The 20,876-nt window shown below is 28.7% G+C and overlaps 1 protein-coding gene across 1 annotated transcript; it reads left to right on the forward strand.

The window, feature by feature from the left end:
- The first annotated feature begins 9,101 nt into the window (after nucleotides 1–9,101).
- On the forward strand, nucleotides 9,102–20,517 carry LOC132946780 (kelch-like protein 3). The gene is given in 12 exon segments (XM_061016850.1): nucleotides 9,102–9,626; nucleotides 16,096–16,238; nucleotides 16,309–16,537; nucleotides 16,611–16,786; nucleotides 16,859–16,955; nucleotides 17,072–17,228; nucleotides 17,299–17,402; nucleotides 17,463–17,765; nucleotides 17,852–17,995; nucleotides 19,667–19,919; nucleotides 20,018–20,181; nucleotides 20,183–20,517. Coding segments are annotated over 12 exon segments (1,806 nt in total). The 5' UTR covers nucleotides 9,102–9,614; the 3' UTR covers nucleotides 20,207–20,517.
- Nucleotides 20,518–20,876: the final 359 nt, after the last annotated feature.

The following is a 20,876-nucleotide window of genomic DNA, read 5'->3' on the forward strand; positions in this document are numbered from 1 at the left end:
GTGCAATACAATTATATTTTAATGTTGTTGTTTTCTTTATATTTATTATTTAATTAATTTTGTTTTGAAAGATTTTAAACATGATTTTTCTAATTTCTAAATTTGTATATACGTTAAAACAGTATGGTTGTTTAACTATTTTTTAGTTTTATTTTGAGAGAATTGTTATCTTTTGTGCATTATTTTATTTACTAAGTAGGTATATAAAATAATATATTCATTAACTGTTATGTATTATTATAATTTTTTTTTAAATTGTTCCTAATGATGAAAGAAACTGTTCCTACACTTAACATAAATAGTAACGAGCGCAATACAATTATATTTTTATGCGGTTGTTTTCTTGATATTTATTAATTAATTAATTTTGTTTTGAAAGATTTTAAATATGATTTTTCTAATTTCAAAATTCTAATAACTTTAAATTTTTATATACGTTAAAACAGTATGATTTTATAATTATTTTTTAGTTTTATTTTGAAAAATTGTTTTTGTTTGTATAAAATATTATATATGTATACATTATTTACCAAGTAGATAAAAAAATAATATATTCAATATTCATTAACTGTTATGAATTATTATAATTTTTTTTACATTTTTCCAATTGAAAAGCAATAAAAACAATATTTTTTTGACTTTTTACTACCTAGTTTTACTTAGTATTTTTTTAGTAATAAAACTTAGAATAGACATAATCAAGTGATGTACACTAATGGATACTAGATTCAAAATGAGGAATTCATAGTGATGTATCCATTAAGATACAAAAATAAAATATCGTTTACGAGGTAGTGTATCTTAAAAGACACGAAATTGAAAACAGCTTCTTTGAGGTGATGTATCTTTAAAGATATACATTTCCACTCAAAATATCTCAAAAACTAAAGTTACTTTTTTAAAAATAAGGTCAAAAATGAACTTTACGGGTTTTAATTATTAAAAAAAGTGATAGTTTGGAATTTTATTGCAATATTTTTGTTTCTGCCAAGTTAAGGGTTTAGTAGGTACACCAAAAATTGCATTATCAGTAACTAACCAATTCGTTATTTGTCCTTAATGTAATTTTCCCTTCTAAATATTGTTAAATAATTATTCAATTAAAATAATTATTATTTATTTTAAAAAAATAATAAAATTACTGAATTTAACTGAAACTACATGTACTTATTTGGTAGGGGGCCCATGTCTTATAATTTTTAAGAGGGCCTACCGGGATTTTACCGGTATCCCGGTGGGCCAGTACGCGCCTGTTTGTTATACCTTAATAGAACTCAACTCATCCGCATTCAAGCTTATTTGCTTATAGAATGAGTTGCAACTTTTGTTATCTATATTGTCTATTTAGCCATTATTATGATATTCTAACTAAAAATAATTTGCACATTTTTGGGATTTTGTTGATTTTTTTTCATAATTTAAATTAATCAATTTATAAATCACAAATTCAGATACATTTTGATGGTAAAAACGTTTATTTCGATAAGTAATTTATTTTTACAATATTTAATATATCAATATATTTTGGTGGTAAATCAATTTAAAACTTCAAAACTCATTACAAAAAATTCTTTTAGGGAAGTTGTTGACGTAAGTATATTTCTTAAATAATTTGCCATTCAAATAACTTTCATACAATTATATTATACGTTTAAGGGGGTATAGTATAGACAAATTCTATGAAAATTAATTTTTATGTTTTTTGTAAAATATCATAAGCTTTAGAGCTAAATATTTGATATTGAAAATAAAATAGCGATCATCTCGATATATAGGGGCATAATTTCGAGATTTCGGAGGTAAAAATTGCAATTATAGTTTTGAAAGTTTGAAAAACCATAAAAAAATGGTAATTTTTACGCAAAACTAAATTATTGACATGATTGATTATAGTTTTTTGTTCAATTTTAATTCCGGAAATCTACAGTCAGTGAGAATACTTTCCGGGATTATACATGCACTCATAAAAAATTCCGAACATTATTAGGTAAACCAGCATGTGCATGATTGTACATGAGTTTGTTATCATGTAACAATTCACTTTATTATATTATGTAGTTTACCCAATAGAATTTGAACAAAAAAACTTATGAACACGAACAATTGATGCGATAGACGACGTTTTTATGAACCCGATCTTAATCGAACTGACAAAATCTGTACTTTGTAGTCATGGACCATAGTCTGTATTAATTTGAATTTAATTTTGTAGGTGCCAACGATTTTACTTTTTTGATCGACTTCATAGTCTTATATGGCTGTTATTATCTAACTATGATCATAAATAATAAAATAATGACGTTAGTGGAGACGTTAAACCTATTCCATTATTCTTAGCATTGAACATTATTTCAAATTAAAAAAAAACTTATTGATTGTGTTTTGTTCTCTTTTAAGTCAAAGTCAGTAAGTTTTAGTAACTAGATGCAAGAGTTGGCAAATAAATTATTATTTTTTTTAACTCAGTTAAGTTGTTTAATATACACCAATAACAAAAAGTTAAAAGTTAAAAGTTAATTTAACTATAGGTTAACTCAGTTAAGTTAAAAGTTAATACACATTTCTTGTTAACTTTTTGTTAAGTTAAAAAAAAGTTAATTTGTTTATACAACGCTAGCGTACTTAATTTTTTTCCAACCCAAAACTAAATTATAAACTATAGTGTTTATACTTAATACAGTATTTCCATTTTTCATATAAGTATAAGATTCGAATACATTTTTAACTTTTAACAATTCACAGTAAATATTTTTTGACATGGAAACGAAATAGACTAAAATAGTGAAATATGATAAAATTAAAAATAAATAAATTAACTTAACTTACTTCTAAAAATGAAAAATAAATTCGTTAATTTCACGTTAATTAAAAAAGAAATTACTAAGTTAACAGTTAAGTTAATGAAAAGCCAAAAGTAACTAGTTAAGTTAAAAAGTTAAAATAAAATTAACTTTAACTTTTTAACTCGTTATAATGCCTAGCCTTGCTTAGATGTAGTAAAATAGAAACTAGGTATGTTAAATTAAAATAATATTGAAATGATAAGAGTGGACATATGTTGGTTCTTCGACAATGGTCGATTGATACGGTCGCTGTCAGGTGCGTACTGGCCATTGGGTCCAGTTTCCCTACCGGGAAACTGGATATAATTAGGGCCTACTTACTATATACAATATACTTACTAATACATAGGCGTAATTAAAGGGGGGCTAAGCCCCCCAAAAACTCGGCCAGCCCGTTTATCTACCCATTTATTACACTAAGAAAAGACTATACAATTAACATGAACCTAAATAATAAACCAAATCTACATTTTAATTTAAGTTCGATAAAAATAAATAAATACACAACAATATTAAGATAATTATTTTTATTTAAGTGATCTTGATTGCGTAGTATCAGATAGTGATAATATATTAATATGATATTTTGATCTGATTCAATGAAATAATTAAAATAAAGGAAAATTTAGTTATTTCTGAGTATTTATATGAATTAGTTCAATCTAAGATAATAATATTATACCTAGTGCTCCTTGATTTTATATGAAAATTAAATTTGATATGGGTTTATTTATAAGTAAATAATATCAGCCGGACGGACTCAAATGTGGCTTGATAAACGCCAAATATTGTTCATACTATATAGCCGACGACGAGCATCTTATTATATTATTATTTATTATGATCAATGCTGAACAAATAGATAATATAATAATAGCAATTATAGTTTTTAATAAATTATTATAGATTAAACATAAAAAAAAAAATGATAATAATACCTACCTATGAAACACGACAAGGAATAGGTACGTATACTATGTAATAATAATTATTTAAGTTTTAATGGTTATACTTTTTCAACTCATTTCGATATCTCATAACAAGGTGACTTTTACATTGACTTTTTTGTGTACTAATTTCAAAGTCCAGTCTTAATATTATTGTTTTATTATAATATATAAGTATATAACACTAATTAGGTTCAACACACAAATCTAAATTTGTAGACTGAAGACAACAACACCGTATAAACCCGACGAAGAATTTCAAATGAACGAAATTAACTACGTATAATAATACTAGATTAATAATAATATTATCGTCGATTATTATTATTAATCCAAGCAATATTTATAAATAACTTTATTATAAGCAGTGTCGTATATTGTAGACAGTCGTCATAATAATATTATTTAATATATATGTGATATAGGTGGAAATGACGCAAATTGTAAATTATTGACATAGGTCAGGCCAGCGAAGCAATATGTGCTGAGGCGACGATAATATTTTCTATATAACACCGCTAGGTACGCGCAGGCACGGCCCTGTAGTCGTTGAGTGATTCGGCGAGGACGTAGCTACGACGTGCGTGTGAAACGCCGATCATAGTACGGGCTAGGCGATCTGAATTTGCTAAGTGTTTTATTTATGTTTGTTTTAATACAATCAAAGTGTTTCCGACCTGAAAACCCGAGTTAAACATTATTTTAGTCATTCTTACGTTCTTACCTTTTATAGGAACAGCGCCGGGATATACGTACTATGTGTCAATGAAGTTTTATTAAACTGAATAGTGCCAAGGTATGTAATCTTTGAGTCATTTCAACTAGATAGGAACGACCTAAGAATTGACAAGCGCATACCATCGTACCTCAACGAGTTAACAGTGTCATTCTAATTAACTTTAGAGAGTGTCATTAACTAGAGAATACGAGGGTAAGGCGTGTAGTTGGTTTACCGCGTATTGTCTAATACGGGTGATACCACAGCAGAAACAGACGGAGTTACGTATACCCGTATGCCGCTCTATCTTGTCTAGACGTCTAGTGTTCACTAGCATTATAAAAAATAAATTATTTGTTTTTCGACGAATAGATTACATATTAGTTACTAGTCTAAGGCTTTGAATTGAATGCACTTAAAAACTATTAAATATGCATGCATATATGCACTAAAAACTGACAAAATATGCATGAAAGTATGCTCTAATTTTTCAAAACTATGCAAAAAAACACTAAAATGTAACTTTTATTTTTATTTTCTCCGGTATAATTTTTTATTAGTTTTAGTTTTAGTTGTTTCGCATTGATATGACAGATTTCAGTATATGACTTTTTGGGCTTGACTAGTCTTGATCCTTGTCGTATACAAGATCTATAAAAGAAATATGCTAAGAATAGATTATGTTCCTACTTAAAATTATATAATATTTTACCTCTAAAGTAGTTATCCCATTGTACAATCAATAATTTTTTTAGATTTTCAATGTTGAAAGACCTCTTGTTTGGTGTCTCCAAAGTTTTATACAAAGAAAAGGAGCATTCTACGTCTGACGAAGTTATTGGGGCAAACTTGAAATACGTCATGTCGCCACTGGTTAAATCTTCTGGTATATCCAAACCTACGTTCTCTTTTCCACCATTTTTGAAATATTAGACATAATTGGAAATTTTTTGTTTTTGTTGAGAACTGTTTAACTTCGACTTCAATAGTACAATAGTCAACAATACACGTTAAATAGCCGAGTAAAAAATAGAATAGTTTCCATGAAACTATACAAGTCATTGTTTATACAAATATATTTAATATTTAATGTCAATTTAGAACAGATTTACACAAAAAAATCATTAAAACATGCATTTATAACCCATGAAATATGCAATATACGATTTGGTATTTGAACTACAAAGAAGTCTAAACACATTTTGGCCGAATCCATTTTATTATACAGTGTAGTAAAACAAACATGCAAATGCATTAAATTCATAGCCCTGGTTATTAGTATAATATGATCAAAGCTAGTACAGTTAGTAGTAGGTACACCAAAAATTGCGTTATCAGTAACTAACCTGAGAAATTCGTTATTTGACCTTTATAAAATTTTCTCTTTTCAAAATTGTTAAATAATTATTCAATTAAAATAATTTTGAAATAATTATTATTTATTTTGAAAAAATAATAAAATTACTGAATTTAACTGAAACTATACATGTACCTATTGCAGGGGGCCCAGGTCTTATAATTTTTAAGAGGGCCTACCGGGATATTCCTGGTATCCCGGTGGGCCAGTACGCGCCTGTACACCTTACACGACAAACCGTATAAAAATAAATCTGTCTGAACAGCAATCTCGTGCCTACTTTCATACAACCCATCCTTGTAAAATACACATACTTAAATTCACGTTGCTTACATGTGATAAAATCTCGTTATTTCAAGTGACTGTATATTGTGGTTTTTTTTGTCAACACGATACTCATAAAAAAACGGCAACTCTTAATAAAATATATTTACACTGGAGAAATAATTGTCAACGAAGAATATGTACAGGTATGAATGTATGATAATATATTATTTATAAGGCTATTTTCAAAAGCGCCGGGAAAAACGACATAAAAAATAAGGGAAAACGTGCATTTTTACGCAAAATTGGGTTTTTACAAAATCGATTTTGGTTTTTGGTGTAACTCTAAAACAAATGAACCAAAATACATGAAATTTGCACTGGTCGTTTATATTTACATTTTCTATATACGATCAAATTTTCAAAATATTTTGATTTGTTTTGAACTGTTTAGGAACATTTTCAGTTTCCAATTTTAGTAGTATTTTTTTCTATGAATGTCAATAAAACTTTGTTGAGTAAAAATACTTGAAAATTTAATACAAGACTCCTACTATATTGTTACAATGACATTTGAAAAATATTAAAAATCCTTAGTTGCAGTTTTTTTTTATAAGCAATTAAAGTTCAAAAATTGAAAAATCACGAAAATTAGCAAATTATTTAGTTAAGAATTCATAAATTTTAGATTCTGAGTGAAACGATGAATGTATTGATTTTACAATGATGTGTGTTTTTTTTTTTATTTTTTTTTTTTTTTATTTTTTTATTTTTGTGTCTGTGTACACGATAAGTAGTCGAAATAATGCTTCGATTTTCGACTTCAGTATCTTGTTCGATGGGAAAGTGAATATCGTTGGTGCATTGGGGAGGTCAAAATTTTAATTTCCCAGTAGTTTTCAAAAGCGATGTGAAAAACAAAAGAAAAATTAAGGAAAAACGGGAATTTTTACGCAAAATCGATTTTTAACAAAATCGATTTTGGTTATTGGTGTAACTCTAAAACAAATGACCGTAGATGCATGAAATTTTCACTGGTTGTTTATATTTGCATTTTCTATACACAATACAATTTTGAAAATAATTTGACTTTTTTTGAACTGTTTACGGACATAGTCAGTTTTCAGTTTTTTTAAATTTTTTTTCTATAAATATCAATAAAATTTTATTTGTTGGGTAAAAAAGCTTGAAAATTTAATAGAAGGCTCCTAGGTTATTGTTTCAAAGGCAGATGAAAAAAATTAAAAATCCTTAGTCACAGTTTTTTTTTATACACGTTTAAAGTTCAAATTTTGACAAAATACGGAAAAATCACGAAAAATAGCAAATTATTTTGATGAGAATTCATAAAAATTTTTCTTTTTAAATCTAAGATTTGAAAATGTAATATAAGATTACTCATAAGTTTGTCTACCTTTATCAAAAAAAAAATGTCTAGAAGAAACTTAATTTAAATTTTTATGAGCGTCTGAAATTTATATTTTTACAACATTTGATATTTACTCGATTTCTCATGTAACAATTTTCTTATTTTATTGTAATTAAAAAACGAATGACTGTAGATACTTGAAAATTTCACTGAATGTTTATATTAGCATTTTCTATACACCATAAAATGTTGAAAATATTTTGACTCTTTTTGAGCTGTCTACGGACATTGTCAGTTTTCAATTTTTTTAGTTTTTTTTTCTATAAATATCAATAAATTTTTATTTGTTGGGTAAAAAAGCGTGAAAATTTAATATAAGGCTCCTGATATATCGTTCTAATAGCAGTTGAAAAATATTAAAAATACATATGCACAATTTTTTTTTTATAAGCATTTAAAGTTCAAATTTTGACAACATTTATCAAATTTATAATTTATTAATTATTTTCTGGTTAAAAATGTATAAAATGTTTAACTTTTATGGCTAAAGATTGAAAATTTAAAACAAGGCTCCGAGTAAATAGGTTAAATATAAATTACTTTATTCACAATAATATCATCAAATATACTTGGTAAAATCATAGGCTGACTGACCGTTTTCGCTCAGAATCGTTTTTCTTATACAATGATATTATATCATTGAATTCAAATTTAACACCATCCATTACAGTGACCCACTTGTAACCTACTGTACAGCAGAGCGACATCCACTTATCCACCTTTTTTTTTTTTTTTTAAATCTAAGATTTTAAAATGTAATACAAGATTCCTTATAAGATTATCTACCTTTATCAAAAAAAAAAAATGTCTATAAGAAAGTCAAATTAAATTTTTATAAGCGTTTGAAATTCAAATCTTTACAACATTAGATTTTACTCGATTTCTCATAAAGCGATTTTCTTATTTTATTGTAATTAAAAAACGAATGACTGTAAATACTTGATAATTTCACTGAATGTTTATATTGGCATTTTCAATACGCCATACAATTTTGAAAATAATTTAACTCTTTTTGAGCTGTTTACGGACATTGTCAATTTTAAATTTTCTTAGTTTTTTTTTCTATAAATATCAATAAAGTTTTATTTGTTGGGTAAAAAACGTGAAAATTTAATGCGAGGCTCCTGATATATTGTTACAATAGCAGTTGAAAAATATTAAAAACATAATATAGGCACAATTTTTTTTTATAAGCATTTAAAGTTCGAATTGTGATAAAATTTATCAAATTTAAAATTTAATTATTATTTTGTAGTTAAAAATGTATAAAATGTTTAACTTTTATAGCTAAGGGTTGAAAATTTAAAACAAGGGTCCACGTAAATAGGTAAATTTATTAATTACTCTGTTCACAATAATATCATCAAATATACTTGGTAATATCATAGGCTGACTGACCATTTTCACTCAGAATCGTTGTTCGAACTTGCCGCCGTTTTCGTCGCGACATTTAGCAACCGGTCCGCGAGACAGCGCAACGCGCAGCCCACGGACGCCGGCCTCCGGCGACTTGGTACGTCCTTGCCCTACGCTCTACGCGAGCAGACCGTGCGTGCGTGCGTCGCGTCCGGCCGTTGTTTTGTGCCGTTTATCGATAGCCGCATGTGGTGCGAATTATCCGCGCATATTTAAGTACCTAGTTGTGTATTGTTATTTCGCGCTCGCGCGATTATCGTGTTTTCGACGCCGTTGCCGTCGTGTTCGACGTTGCATCGACTACCGTCGCCGACGTTCGCGCCCAGTGTTATTTCGTCTCGACTCATTAGTCGAGTTGTCGTTGATCTCCGACGGGCCATAATTCGCGTCGCGATCAGCAACGCGTATATCGTCCACCGTCGATATTATTATTGCGTGTGTTCCGCGTTCGACGACGTTTTCAGTGCCGGTATTACGTCCTTTGCGCCTTACGTAATCCGGCCGCTTGCCATCGTCCGGTGTCGCAGTCGCCGCCGCCAACAGCCGCCGCTCCCCGTTCGCCTGCGTGTCGTCACATAGCCGCATCAGCTGTTGCAGCCGCAGCCGCCGCCGCCGCCGATACCCCGCCCCGCCGCGGCGTATGTGCCGATCAGTAATATATAGAGATGTGGATTTTACGTAAAAAATTTTTTTGGTAATTTACCAAGTAAATTTACTGGTAAAATTGGTAAATTTTTATTAAAATTCAATTTATAGTGTACCTGTTGATTTTTTTCACAATATTATGTAAAGAGGCAAGATACATATAAAATAAAGTATTAGTATTTAATCCCTTTATTAAAAATAACGATTAATAATTATTAATTATACCTAGTAAAATATAAAATAAAAATAAATCGTGGTAACCACATACACCATATTATCACAATTATTCTTATCACGTAACTATCATTATCATTTCATAAAAATCCTGATTTGTATTATAATCCTAATATCTTAATAAAAAATACAATAATATAAACAAATAAAGTGGTTACTCAACCGTTTGAGCGGTAAATTTTTTTTTGTAAATTTACGGTAAGTTTACTTTACCAGTAAAATTTTATATGGTATATTTACGAGACTCACATCACTAGTAATATATATCTACTATTATATCATCACTGTTGTTATTATTTGCCCATATAGGCATAATCTGTTATTATTATTGTTTTAAGCCGTGCTCGGGAAGAGACGTTTTCCGGACCGACTTATACACATTTGTTGTATCTTTAATATATTATTATCATCATTTATATACGACGTGCTATTATTTATATTTAGTGGTCACCTATCCCGTCCCAAGTTGAACACCATTTTCCCTATATTTAAGTAGCTGCCCGGCCAAATGCAAGCTAATAGCCGGCAGCCCAAACAATCGTTTTTCTTATACAATGATATTATAATATCATTGAATTCAAATTTAACACCATCCGTTACAGTGACCCACTGTACAGCAGAGCTACATCCACTTATCCACCTTTTTTTAGTTTTTTTTTCTACAAATGCCAATAAAATATTTTTTGATGGGGTAATATGCTTGACAATTTAATACAAGGTTTCTCATAAGTTGTTATAATTTTATTTGAGAAATATTTAAGATCCATAGCCACGGTTTTTTTTTATAAATAGGTACCTATAATTACAAATTAAAGTTTAAAATTTGACAAAATTAATTAAAATCTCGAAAATGTTTTAACTATTTTGAAGTTTAAAATTTATAAAATGAAACATTTTTAAAGCTAAAGATTGAAAATTTAAAACATAACAAGTTATATTGCAACCAATAAAAAATATATAAATATCCATTTTTGTTAAAGACATTATATATGTTCAAACTTTGACAAAATTAGATATTTAAACGAAGAATAACGATTTTAGTTATTTTGTTGTAATTTAAAAATATTTTAATATTATTGTTCGCGGGTATAAAATAATTTGCAAACGTTTTTAAGACATATTTTATTTATCAAAACAATTTCATATTATCAGCCATGGTCGCTACGCCATCCAAATTAAATGGTCCGAAAGTCCAGTCACTCCGGATCAGCACTTAGTATCATAGGCCCATAGATATTGCAGATCTATTAAAGGTCTTCAATATATTATTCTGTGCATAGAACTTATACAAGTAAGACGGAGTGTACCAGCGGTCAGACTTGGTGTTCGGGTGTTACCGAATTACACGGTGCATGAGCACTATATGATACAATAAACCAGTGGCGTATTTACGGGGGGGGGGGGTCCAGGGGTACTGGACCCCCCCAGAACCTCTCACAAAAAAAAAACTAAAATTCTTACATATTTGCAGAATCCGATTTATGTAAGCACGCGCGATCGCGCGGATATAGACATATAGTTTTTTCCCGTGAACAAAATATAGTTTAAAATTAGTTACAACATCTAACACAGATACATGTTCCTGCAGCATGGTTTTAGGTAATAAGACGTATGGAAATTATACATTTATAGTAATGTTATTCTGACGACAGTTTTTCTAAGTTACGACTTAATACGAAGTGCGATAAGCCGATAAAATTAATAAGTAGGTACCCGTATCTTTGAAATATAAACTTTATCACACAGAAAAACTGGTTATTGATGGATTTGTGTGATTAGCAATTAGCAATAGTTGTGTAGCTAATATGGATAGGTATAATAAAATATATATTAGTGGCATTTATCTTTTATAAGATATTACACATTTTCTATTAGTCTCATTTTGCCTTCAACAACTATACGAGTAACGAGTGAACCAGTGAACAAGTGTTTATTGCATTTTGATCAATATTGAGTAAGTACACAATATATTGCTTTTATTATGTCTCAGTAATTTCGTTAAGCCAATTTTTTAAAAAATCCTATGATACAAATGTTCTACAATTTGACCATCACAAATCTGCAGTTTCCGTAACTTCTCCAAATAAACGACCAATTTCACCAAATATGGATAATAATGTCAAACGTACCAAAATGTCAAAAAAATCTGACAATACTGAAACAGAAAATGAACATAATTTTAACAATTTCGATATTGGATTTTATTTTAACCGCCCGTCAACAGATGTAGAGAAAGAAGAAGTTCTTAAAAAAAATTTTATTGAATAAACTGTATATAATATAATATACATAAACATATTATATCAGTGATGTAATATATATATAATATCACCGTAACGAAACCCCCCCCCCACCATTCCCTGACCCTTATATTCTCCAACTACAAATTAGTATACGGCTGCCGATCGATCGCACCACACACACACACAAGCGCACGCAATCTCATACCGTAAAGGCGTACAAGTCATACGCTGTATTATATTCTGTCTTTCGTGAATTATTTTTACATTGATGTTTATGTGTGTGTGTTAACAATTCATAGATATTAAACATAATTAAAATCAATGACTCAATTGTATTATCATATTCATTAGTTATAGTGTTGTCAATATTTTCATATACTTACGGCGAATTCGCCGAAGCCGAAGTCCGAACCGTCTGCGCACAAATCGCACACTATATCCATTTGACAGGTATTTTATTTTTTGGCCGCTAAGCCTTAGACTATGTACTAGTCACAGTGTATTAATTTTGTTGCCGATATTACTACATTAGCGACGAGCATTCGAATTCGGTGTTTGATGTGCACGTAAGCAAAGCAACTCGTCGCGCAACTATCCATAGGTTACTATCACAGAATCATTCTAAATCCTACCACGGAAAAATACCGTGGATATGGATACTATAGTATACGGTCAATAATATTTGTATTATTGTTATTATTATTATCATTGTAGGTATAATATACAATTTTTTTTAATATTACAATATTTCGTTATTTGGTATCAAAATTCAAAACATAATATTATTGTGGTGATTCGATAACGAATTCGGGGACTCGTCGCTGATACCGGCAACATTTTTTCGGTATTGATTGAAGAGGACGCCATACCCGCATGACGTGTTGGTCTCCGTCTTACAAGTGCGAAACATAGCAAATATTTACGCTCAGCAGATTACGTTTAGATCAGTTAGTTTAAAAACTAGAGTGAATCGACCTATTATGAAACTTGACGGTACGAACATTATCTGTGTTGGTATGTTGGTTTTCTACGGTGGATCAATGTGTTAGCAAGTTATGCGTATATAATAATATAGCGTGAATTAAAAATGCTCATAATTCGCTTAAAAACTGAATAATCGTAAAAAAAAACCAACATACGAATAATGTTCTTACCATCAAGTTTCATAATATGTCGACCAACTTTAATTTTCAAAATAATACGATGTGGCATGATTACACGTCTGCTGCGCTTTGGCTCCATACTTCCATCCATAATATATGATCTAAAGCTCTCTTATTATTACTGTCAATAACATGACACCCGTGTGCTCAAATCGCCGTGTTAATTATTATATTATATTCTTTGTTATATCGTGCGGCCTTTATAATCATTATTTCAATGTGCGCTAATCGACGGAATACATTGTGATTTGCTTATTATTGAATTCATTATATTATGCAATGATTGTTGATGTCAAGCATAATAATTTTCTGAACAATAGTCATACTGTCTCAAATACGCGGGTTGAGAATGAATATAGGTTCTATGTCCATTTTTTTCGAAAATCGTTTTTTACATACAATATTTGTTTAATTTTCAATTGTGCATCTTTTATTCAAAACCGGTGTTTTTCTACATACAATACTTAGTAAAGCATAGAAAAATAAAAAGGTTCTATGACCTATGTCATCAAAAATTACTGAATCGTGTTAATAGTTGTAGTACGATAGGACTTTTTTACTCTGGTAAGTTTACGTAAGTGTGAAAAAGTTCTATCGTCATGTTATTCAATGTTGGTTAGTATTAAAAGGTTTTATCAATAATACTTGTCGATGATAAAATAAAAACTAAAATAACAATAATATTGTACAATAATTTTGTAAAAGTAGGTATAATATAATATTGACTTAATAATATTATTATAGTTTGAATTTAAAAACTATTTAAGTACTATGTTATCAATTTCAATTGCCACCAATTTATATTTATTATTTTGTTTTAAAAAAACGTATTAAAAATGATATGATAATTTGATATTACGTATTAGTTATTAGTATTAGCGGGGTTATAAATTATTATGTAGTCTCAATCTACAATAATATAAAAAAATTAAAATTAGGTAGATACATTAAGCAATTTAATTATTTATTCGCTCAAATTTTTAATAATTTATTGTTTTCGATTAAACATTAAAATAATGTAAAAACAAATTTCATCATAAATATTGAAGTTTCATGTGTCGGTAACCCTGATAAGAAGTAAAAATATTGTATGAGATTACAAAAAAAAAAAAGATCTATGTATATCATATCATTTAGTTGTAAGAATGAAAAGGTTAATTAGTTCAAAATATATATACTAGGGAACCAATTTGCAATTATAAGTTAAATATTATCTAATTTTTTGCGTAGTTTTGGCAAGCAACTTGACTTGCTAGTTTTGAAAACCAACTTGCTATTACTTGCTAATTAATTGCTTTTTTTTGGCATATTTTTGGAGACGATCAGATAAGTGGTTAGGCTACCTGAACTTGGCCCATCTAATTAAAAACTGATCATATAAAATGTGAAAATAACTTGCTAATTTTGTAAACCAACTTGCTGTTACTTGCTAATTATTCGCTATTTTTTGGCATACTTTTGATGTGTATTGGTTAACGTGAGTGGGCTAAGTTCATGGACGTGTGTCTATAAGTAATATAGGCTGACAAACGTATTCAATCAGAACCAATTTTCGTATACAATTATTTTATATAACTGAATTACACACAATTTCGATATGACTTAATTTCATAGAGCAGAGGTTCCCAACCTTTTTTGACGCTCGGCACTCTTAGTCATTTTTAAAAATCCGGAGGCACCCTAGGCCCTATACTCTATAGTCTATAGTAGTATAGTCTATACTACTCTATAGACTACTTAGGTTTTATTTGATCAGTGCATAAGTATAAACAAAAGTAGTAAGGTATGTAGTAGGTATATACTATATGTCTATATACTATAATACTGTATACACATATTATTACATCTTATAGAACAAATTGTTACATCGAAAATATTTTTATTTTATTTTTTATTTATTATTTGATTAACAATATTAATTTAAATTTAGGGAACTTATGGAACTAATGTGACACATGGGTTTGTTTTTTTTTACACTATTCTTTTATTTGTGGTTGAATAGTTGAAAGACATACTCTCATTTCTTCTTCAATGAATTCCATGTTCATTCGTATATTTGATTTTATGTTTACAAGAGTGGAAAATCCTTGTTCACATAAATAAGATGTCGAAAACTGCAGTTATATTTTTAGAGCTTTTTTGCCAATTTTAGCGTGCATTTTTTCAACATGAATCCAAAAATCATTTAATGGAACATTTTCGTATTTTGATAAAAGTGTTTGGTTGTTTCGTTTTTCAGCGAAATCTTCTTCTTCGAGGTTGAATTCAGTTAAACTTATATTTTTATCAAATGGGTCATTTTTCCAATCATACTCGGAAATATCTTAATTGGGAAAATACTTGTCTATACTTTCTTTTGAGGTAGTTAAATGCTCCACCACAAATGTCATAACTTCGGAATTTTTTTGTATCACAGATAATGAAGGAAACATCTCAAATTGATTTTTTACACATATTTTTTCCAGATTTTTAATTTATCTTTAAGAGTAAATAACTTACTACACGATGTTTATATATTTTCATTTGGTCCTTGCATACTTGAATTAATTTGATTTAAGTGTGAAAATATGTCTGATAAGTACGATAATTTTTCCAACCATTTTTCGTTCGACAATAACTCAAGATAAAACACGATAAGTTCATTTTTAACTCATGTACTCTGGACAAAACTTTACCACAAGATAGCCATCGTACTTCTGTATGTAAAATAATTTTAGTAAATTGTGATTCTATTGCTTCACATAACAAATAAAAAAGTCTGTGACATAGACAATTATTATTTAATACTGATTTTTATCCATCATTTTAATTGATTTTAATATGCCCTTCTTTTTAGTCTTCAAATCCTGGGCTTGATATCCAATTCACAATGCAAAGTATAAAGCAAATATCAGAATCCAGAATATGTGATCTAGCGAAATACGAATATGAAAAATTGTATTATTCAGAGGTATATGAAGTACTTCAATCATTACGCAAGTAAGTAGTAAGCCTGGAGTGAGTGACTTAAACTGACAAATAAATATTAAAAACCAATTTTTTTCTTTAGTGATGAGGTTTTTTGTGATATTAAACTTGAAACAGACGATAACAAAATAATATTCGCACATAAAGTGGTTTTAGCATCGGCTAGTCCATATTTCCATGCAATGTTCACAAATTTTGCAGAAAGCAACCATGATCTTGTTGTTATGAAACAGTTTGATTCTACCGCTTTACAACTGTTAGTAGACTTTATTTATTCTGGGAAAATCTTGATTACTGAAGACAACGTCCTGGTAATATTAGATAAAGTTTGATTTTATTATAGAAAAAAAAAACATTTAAATTCTTTTTTCTTTTTTTCTTAAGGTTTTGTTACCAGCTGCAAATCTATTGCAGTTAGAAGAAGTAAAAGATGTATGCTGCAATTTTTTACAGACACAACTTTGTCCTACTAACTGTATTGGTATATATGCTATAGCTGATTTACATAGCTGTACGGAATTGTTAACAAGTTCAGAATTATATATTCAACATCACTTTTCGTACGAAATATAATTTATTATTGTGTTTTTATAAGGACATTTTATTTAATATTGTTACATTTTGATTCTTAGAGAAGTTTTTGGTGGTGACGAATTCCTATCCTTATCATCCGAACAAGTTGTAAAGTTGATCTCCAGTGATAAACTTATAGTTCCATCTGAAGAAAAAGTATGCAATCTCATATCGATTATTATTATATTTTAGTATTGGGGAAGGAAAAATTTAGTAACCTACTTTTATATATTTATTCTAATTAATTTATAAAGTTTTTTTTATTGTTTTAGGTATTTGAAAGTGTTATTCGTTGGGTAAACCATGAATCGGGTTCAAGAAAATGTATTTTACCCCAGTTAATGGAACACATACGTTTACCATTAACATCAAAAAATTACATACGAAAAAAAGTACTTGAGGAACCTCTTATTAAGAATTGTTTTAAATGTTAGTTTATTCTATATATATATATGCTTTTATTTGGAATTAATTTATACAAAATATAATAATTTTTAAGGTAAAGATTACATAATTGAGGCATTAAATTTTCATAATAATATACTCAAGTCAGAAGAGTTTATTTCACAAAACATTCGGAATAAACCCAGATATGGAGATAAAGTATGATTATGTTGTAATTTATTTATCTTTCCAATATATTTAATTATTTAACTATAACAGGTTATATTAGCTGTTGGTGGAATGACGACTGAATTAAGTAAGCGTACAGAATGGTACGATCCAAAAATTAACCGATGGAATTATGGACTAGAAATGATTACAAGCCGTGGAAGACCCGGTCTAGCCGTAATGAATGATAATTTAGTGTTTGTTGTGGGTGGTTTTGATGATGATGTTGAATCTCTTCAGTCTGTTGATGTACTAGATTTATCTTCAGAATCACCTTGTTGGAAACCAAGTGTTGGCATGTTAGTTAAACGAGATATTTTAAAAGTTGGTGTTATCGATAATTACCTATATGCCGTAAGTATTGTTGAATTATAATTTGTTAGTTTTTTTGTTATATCTGTTATAAAGTAGGTAACAATAAATTATATGATTAACTTAAGGTCGGTGGACATAATGATAGTGATGGTACATTAGATACTGCAGAAGTTTTCGATTACAATACTCAAGAATGGCGTATGATATCTAGTATGTCTACTTTAAGATTTGACTTTGGGGCCGGAGTCCTGAATAATCTTTTATACGTGGTAATTTTTTTTTATGATTTTAAATTTGTTATTTATTTGTTACAATAATTAATAATTGCGATTGAAATAAAATTATTCTTCTGAGGAAAAATAAAGGAATATAATATCCACAAAATAAAATATATAGATATGTTAAAATTTTAAATTGATAATAAATAATATTCTAATATAATCTAATATATTAAAATTGTTTATTACCTTCTCAATTCAATGATTTAATTATTTCATCAGAGACTGGTTCATTTTCATTGATAGATAAACCTACTGTTGTACGGGCCTGGAACGTGCCTTTTTTAGGCCATGGAGCCCGATCACCAAATTACTTTGATACTCGTACTCGCTATTGTTGAGTTGATTTCCGAGACTTACTTCATGTATTAGTTGATTCCCGGGCTACGAAGAGGTACGAGTTGATTCCCCTATTGTTGCATATCACTATATCAGTAATAAGATAAGTGTATATGAGTATATGACAATATGTTCAACGAACACTTCAGCTTATTAGCTTTACCTAAAAGACATCACGAGGAGGTTGGCTGAGAATAATCTCAACAATTTTCTTCTTTTTAGTTTTTTACATATTTTGAAAATCATTATGGAACATCATACAACTTTTTTATTTTGAATATTTTTGGTGTTCATCGCCGTAGTTTGTAAAAAAGTAAGTAGCAGTCAAAAAAAAATGTATAGAATTGCATTTTAGTTGGCTGCACTAGGTAAAAATTTGAAACACATTTTTTTTAAAAACTGATATCTGGTAATGACTAATGAGATTACCAGTATACTTGTTCATCATTTCTCTCATAAATCTTCTTTTTCTCAGTCTTTCTTGGATTAAAATACCTGTTATTTTCGTTAATGATATGTTATACAGATTTACAAGAATAAGGGAATCAACTTGACGTACATACCTCTTAATAGCCACGGAATCAATTCAACGGTATCGGTACAGGTAAACAAGTACTTGGGAATCAACTCATACGCAGCCCTCGTACGAATACCACTTACCGTGTGTGTATTATATGTATATATATGATTAGTAATTCAAAGGAAGTGGACGTGTTCACCCAGCAAATCCTGTGAATGCTTGTGTGTGTTGGGTGTGTATATGTACACTTAAACAAAATGACAAAAGTTAACATAAAAAGAATATAATTATATAGAAATTATATAGCAATTATCGCGCACTCTAAAAGATATTATATTAAATATATAATTTTAAAATGTGGCGATTCGCGCCCACTGCACAATTTAATATAATATAATAAGTGAAAATTTATTGGCTATTAGCTAGCGCCTAGACAAAAACGGCGATTTGCGCTCCTGACAATATATTTTTTCCGCGTTGACTGCAATGTGCAACGAATTGCTCGATATTTTGGGTTGCCGTGTTAAAATATAACATAATATATAGTTCAACTTTTTAATTTTTATTATAATATATACTTTATCAAAATTGATTTTTAATTTCTAATAATTTTCAAATTTGTTATGTATTATTTAATTTGATATGCTAATTAATAAATATATTTTTTAAATAAAAATAATAATTATGAATTTCTTCAACTTTCCATAAATTTGTAGGTAATCAATCACTTTTATTGAAAACGCTATGCAATAATATTGTATTTAAGGATTTTTTTCCATTCCGAAATTTGTATAATTTTGTAGGTAGGAGGACTTGGTGATTCATCACAGGCCTTAGACACTGTTGAATGTTATGATCCCAGCCTTGATACATGGACACCAATCACAAAAATGTGTGTACATCGCAGAGGTGCCGGTGTAGGAACTTTAGACGGTGTACTGTATGCTGTAGGTGGCCATGATGGATTTAACTACCTGAGTAGTGTTGAAACATACAAACCAAGTACAGGAGTTTGGACTTCTATTGGAGAGATGAATTTGCCTCGACGACATGCAGGTAACAACTCATAGAATAATCCTAAATTTTTTTATGAAATATATTTTAATTGTTTTTTTAAACATACTTACTAACTTTTAGTTCAATTTTCAATATAGGAGTAGTTACATTAGACGGTTTATTGTACGTCGTCGGTGGAGATGACGAAAATTCTAATTTGGATGCTGTAGAATGTTACAACCCAAAAACTAATACCTGGACCATGGTCACTGCGTCAATGAATGATAAACGGATTTCAGTAGGAGTAGTAGTCATTAATAGGCACACAACATTTTAAAACTTGTTAGCATTTATGATTTTTTTTTTTGATACAATATATAAATGTTTTCTTCTTTTATATTATAGCATCTCAATTGATTTTCCATTTATTTTATAGTTATTGAATGTTTCATTAAAAGGTTTTCGTATTGTATTCGTCATTATAACGAAAATGGTAAAATAATGATTTGTACTTATCTAGTTCAAAATGTATAGTATGTTTAATTTATATTTTGATTATCCATTGCTAAGTATTGAACATTTAAACTAAGGTTTAGCATATTAAGTAGTTAATACTGTAACAAAAAATATAGATAATCAAATATATACCTGAACACAATTGTCTTTAAAGATATTTTTAGTTCAAATTTGAATGAAATTAGATAGGTATTTAAACGGAGAATAATTTTAGTTATTTTGATTTAATTTAAAAATAATATTTGAGAATACTTGGAACTTTTAAAGTATATTATAATTTATATACAATGAAATTTTCAAATGCAATGTTTTCGTCAATATTTAATCCAACCAACAGTATAACTAATAGTAAAATAAATTACCATAATATAATAATAATTTCCGTTATTCATATGATATCTCTCCTAATTCGTAAATTATTTAGTTGATCATTTTTTTTGAATTTGTCAATATTGGTACTAACTAATTCAAAATACCAAAAATTAATAGTTCTTAAAATGG

This window comes from Metopolophium dirhodum, chromosome 6 (assembly GCF_019925205.1).
Source record: "Metopolophium dirhodum isolate CAU chromosome 6, ASM1992520v1, whole genome shotgun sequence".
NCBI classification, from domain to species: Eukaryota; Metazoa; Arthropoda; class Insecta; order Hemiptera; family Aphididae; genus Metopolophium; species Metopolophium dirhodum.